Source organism: Engraulis encrasicolus, chromosome 12 (assembly GCF_034702125.1).
Source record: "Engraulis encrasicolus isolate BLACKSEA-1 chromosome 12, IST_EnEncr_1.0, whole genome shotgun sequence".
Classification (NCBI taxonomy): domain Eukaryota; kingdom Metazoa; phylum Chordata; class Actinopteri; order Clupeiformes; family Engraulidae; genus Engraulis; species Engraulis encrasicolus.
In genome coordinates this window covers 2,137,501-2,142,500 of record NC_085868.1, presented here as the reverse complement: position 1 = coordinate 2,142,500, position 5,000 = coordinate 2,137,501, and the positions used below count along the sequence as shown (strand labels likewise).

The window sequence follows — 5,000 nt, the reverse complement described above, 5'->3', positions numbered from 1 at the left end:
CACTACTGTAGACATTTCAAGGCATCCAGGGCAGCATAAGCAACAAAATAAAAGAAAAGAAGTAACAGTGCAACTAATGGCAGTCTTACAGTGCTGGCCAAAAGTATTGGCACCCCTTCAATTCTGTCAGATAATACTCCATTTCATCCAGAAAATGATTGCAATTACAAATGCTTTGTTATCAATATCTTCATTTGTTTGTTTTGCAATGAAAAAACAAAAAGAGAATGAAAAAAAGTCATATGAATGACCATTTTACACAAAACTCCAAAAATGGGCCGGACAGAAGTATTGACACCGTTAGTCTAATAATTGGTAGCACAAACTTTAGACAAAATAACTGTGAACAACCACTTCTGGTAACAATCAATGAGTTTCCTACAACGCTCTGTTGGAATTTTAGACCATCCTTGAGGTGATTTGAAGGGTGCGTTCTCCACATTGCCATTTTGAGATCTCTCCATAGGTTTTCTATGGGATTCAGGGGTGGACTCCTACATTATGCTGCAAAATTTGTTGATAGTCTACAGACTTCATAATTCCATGCACACGGTCAAGTAGTCCAGTGGCAGAGGCAGCAAAGCAACCTCAAAACATCAGGGAGGGAAACTCTGCCATATTTGACTTTAGGGACAGTGTTCTTTTCATTGAAGGCCTCATTTATTTCTCCTCTATTCATTTGAGTTAGCAGGAAAAAATGAGGCCATCAAATGAAGATACTAATAACAAAGCATTTGTGATTCAGCCTGCGATTCACTTGCACAGTCTGAGCAGGAGCTCAAAATTCATGAATCATATCAAAGCCACGATGCTTGGGTGCCATTGCAGATTTGAGGTGTACAACATTGTCAAATAATTTTACAAGATGTTAGTGGTAAATAGCTCTGAGACTTGAGATGCCTGTTTGTGTGTGTGCGTGCGTGTGTGTGTGTGTGTGTGTGTGTGTGTGTGTGATTCACACATGCCCCCATTTAGTAATAACATACTCTCCTGTAAAACCAGAAGTGTGTGTGTGTGCGTCCCGGTCTGAAATATGCCTACAGTATTTAGTAACATCTCTTGTGAAATGTAGAAATGTACATCTAATCATGTATCGCATCGTCAGAGTTAGCACACAGTGATGTGTTCTCTCCCAAGGTTGAGGAGAAGGTCACAATGATATGGCCCATCTGATACCTCCACAGAGGTGTGTGTGTGTGTGTGTGTGTGTGTGTGTGTGTGTGTGTGTGTGTGTGTGTGTGTGTGTGTGTGTGTGTGTGTGTGTGTGTGTGTGTGTGTGTGTGTGTGTGTGTGTGTGTGTGTGTGTGTGTGTGTGTGTGTGTGTGTGTGTGTGTGTGTGTGTGTGTGTCCGGCCTTCCTCCTGCTCCTGGGACACACTAGTGTTGTGCTTGTGCACATGATTCTGGTGTGTATTGAATGGTGTGTGTGCGTATGTGTTTGTGTGTTGCAGATAACCTACATTGAAACAAGTGCCAAGGACCCACCCATGAATGTGGACAAAGCCTTTCATGAGTTGGTGCGTGTCATCAGGTAAGTTATGAGGCCCTACTGCCTTCTCGGACCCGACACCTCTCATTGCAGTTACATGCAGGAAATATTCTGATTTTAAACGGTGGCAGTATTTGATTTCTGCACAAGTCGTGAATTCTCAATTCATTCTGAATTATTGTGGGAATATTTCAATCTACTAATCACTCTAATGGTACTCTACTTAACTGGAAAGTGCACTGTGTAAGATTTTTAGTTGTTTATTTCCAGAATTCATGCTACCCATTCACTAATGTTACCTTTTTCATGAATACTTACCACTACCATCAAATTCTAAGTATTCATTATGACTGGGAAAATTGCACTTCACATGCATTACAAGGGGGATGTTCTCCATGGTCCGCCATCTTGAATTTCCAGAAATATTAGACAAAAGACATAAAAGACATTTTTAGCTGCAAAAATGAATGTACTTTGGCCATACTAGGAAATATTAGTTTATTACTTAGTAAACTTCCATGAAAAGATCAAATTTGGCAATAGGCAACCCAGTTTCAATGAGCAGTATAGTTGCAGTACCATTTTTGACCATTTCCTGCACAGTGCACCTTTAAGAAAAAAACTAACTCTGCTTTGCATCTGCACTTGTTGCTCTTTCCTGTGCCCTTCGTAACTGCTAGTGAGGTTGGCTATGATTATGTCCTTGATTGTAAGTCGCTTTGGTTAAAGAGCATCTGTAACACCAAATGTAATGTAATGTAATTTCAGTTGCAGAACGCAGTTTCTCACATGTAAGCGGAATATTCCAGAACTTGTTTTCAAGTGAATTCTGACTATTTGAAACGGGAATACTTCGTGCATGTAACAGAGTACGCCATCAGTCTGCTCCAATGTCTGCTCCACACTCACCAGTCAGTTTTATTGGCCATTGTGATTGCAAGGCAAACACAGACATTCAGCCTCTGCATTTCACCCATCTCTCTCTCTCTCTCTCTCTCTCTCTCTCTCTCTCTCTCTCTCTCTCTCTCTCTCTCTCTCTCTCTCTCTCTCTCTCTCTCTCTCTCTCTCTCTCTCTTCAGGCAACAGATTCCTGAGCGGGGTCTGAAGAAGAAGAAGAAGACTAAGTGGCGAGCTGACCGGCCCAGTGGAAACCACAGACTGCACTGCACCATCTTCTAATGGTCTCCCTCACTACTGTGTGTGTGAGTGAGATAGAGAGAGAGAGAGAGTTTGAATAGAATATGTGGATGTGTGTAAGAAAAAGGGAGCAAGAAAAAGATGGAAGGACTTTCTGACCCCAGTTAATGATTGGGGGGGAGAGTGTGCGTGCGTGCGTGCGTGCGTGCGTACGTGTGTGTGTGTGTCAGACATCCAAGCAATGGTGTATTTGAATGTGTATGTGCGCATGTGTGAGAGGGTGTCTAGACCCTTATATAATTAAGACACCCATGTGCGGGCATGTGCGTTTGTGTGTGTGTGTGTGTGTGTACGTGTTCGCACTTGTGCATGTATGACACTGAGTTTCTAAACCCGTCAGTAACTTAAAAACACCCAGGCGATGACAGGCATGGACTGTTCTCCACACCTAGTGCCTACATCCTTCAGGTCTACGCAGGTCCACTCTGGTCCGTTCCGGTAATGGTCTGGTTTCGTCACTGGACTCATGGGCTCCTGTTCCACTCCATTCCAGTTCACTCTGGTTTGGTCCACACAGGTCTACTCTTGTCCTCTCTGGTCCGGTCTCCTTTGGCTACCGGGTTCCTGGTTCCCGTGGTCATAGGTGTCAATCCCGGGTTCCGAGAGTAAAAAAAAAAAAAAACGCTGCCACAAATTTGATCCAACCAGCTTTGAATCAGCTAAGGAGCTAAGGAGCTAATGAGCGTTGAAAAGGTAGACATGTTACTCACCTGGGTTGGATGGAAACTGTGACAGGGTTTTTTTTTTTACTTCTGGATCGGATTTTTGACACTTCTGGTGTTGGTGCCAATTCCTTGATGGATGGATTCACCCCAGGAGTCTGGACCTCATGCTTTACTCTCGACATCAGTTAGGAAAGAGAAAGGAGAATGTGAGCGAGTGTGCTTGTGAGCTTGCATGCATTCTGGTTTGACCTGGAAGTGTGTGTGTGTGTGTGTGTGTGTGTGTGTGTGTGTGTGTGTGTGTGTGTGTGTGTGTGTGTGTGTGTGTGTGTGTGTGTGTGTGTGTGTGTGTGTGTGTGTGTGTGTGTGTGTGTGTGTGTGTGTGTGTGTGTGTGTGTGTGTGCTGCTTTGACTCTGTAGCCTGGACCACAGACTATTAGAACGGAAAGAGAGCATGGATGGTGCATTTGTGTTTGCGTGCGTTGTGCGCGTGCAATCTGGTTAGAACATAGTGTAGACCACAACCTAACTCATGTGCCATCAGGCAGTAAGGACTATGGGGGGACTCTGAATACCCCTCCCACACACACACCGACACACACACACACAACACACACAAACTCTGTAACCCTGCCCCTAAAGACAAGCGACCGGTTCATCCAACCACTGGAACCCAAATAAGACAGGACTTAAAGGGTTAAACATGGATATGAAAAGCTACAAAACACACACACACACACACACACACACACACACACACACACACACACACACACACACACACACACACACACACACACACACACACACACACACACACACACACACACACACACACACACTTATACCTGTCTGTATTTATTGAAGATGAAGAGGCCTTTTTCTAGTTTAATTTCTGTGCGTGTTTACATTATGTTCTTTGTTTATGGTGTGTGTGCGTGCGTGCGTGCGTGCGTGCGATTTCCTTCTGTTGTCATGGGACCCTCATCAGTGTTTTGTGTTCTATGGTGACAGGCAGCCTCTGGCCCATAAGAAACTTGAGAGAGAGAGAGAGAGAGAGAGAGAGAGAGAGGGATCATGAGAGAGAGAGAGAGAGAGAGAGAGAGAGAGAAAGAGAGAGAGAGAGAGAGAGAGAGAGAGAGAGAGAGAGAGAGAGAGAGAGAGAGAGAGAGAGAGAGAGAGAGGGATCATGAGAGACAGAAAGTGATAAAGAGGGGAAGGGCGAGAAGGGGAATGGGGATGATGGATGGAAAGAGGATGTGGATGTTTGCATTAGACCCAAGAGTCTTACAAACACGGCACAGGAAGAAGAAAAGGGAGTGCAAAAGAGATGAAAAGAGGGGGAGAGAGAGAGAGAGAGCGATCACAAATCTGACAAAGTGATTCACGTAGATGAACGATGGGGCAGATAACGGAAGTGTGAGCAAGTTCGAAAGCAATGTGTGGAGACTGGAGAGGGAAGAGAGCGAGAGGAAGAGAGAAGGGGTTTTATTTCCCAATATCCCGACTCCAGTCCTTGGTCTGTGCTTGTGCACCTCAAGTGATGCCTCGCCTCAGCGGGGAAGCCTTATTGTTTTTTCCACAGTCAACCTAGCCACAACAACTTTTGGGGGAGTTCTCCCCATTCAACATCCCGATAGCAAATGAGAAAAT

The 5,000-nt window shown here is 44.5% G+C and overlaps 1 protein-coding gene across 1 annotated transcript in view; it reads left to right on the top strand.

Moving 5' to 3' along the window:
• Positions 1-3,654, top strand: part of mrasb (muscle RAS oncogene homolog b) — a 22,501-nt gene extending 18,847 nt beyond the window's left edge. The window contains exons 5-6 of the mRNA XM_063211476.1: positions 1,451-1,530; positions 2,568-3,654. Coding sequence (XP_063067546.1) covers positions 1,451-1,530; positions 2,568-2,667 — 180 coding nt within the window. The 3' untranslated portion in view covers positions 2,668-3,654. The remainder of the gene's footprint in view (positions 1-1,450; positions 1,531-2,567) is intronic.
• Positions 3,655-5,000: the final 1,346 nt, after the last annotated feature.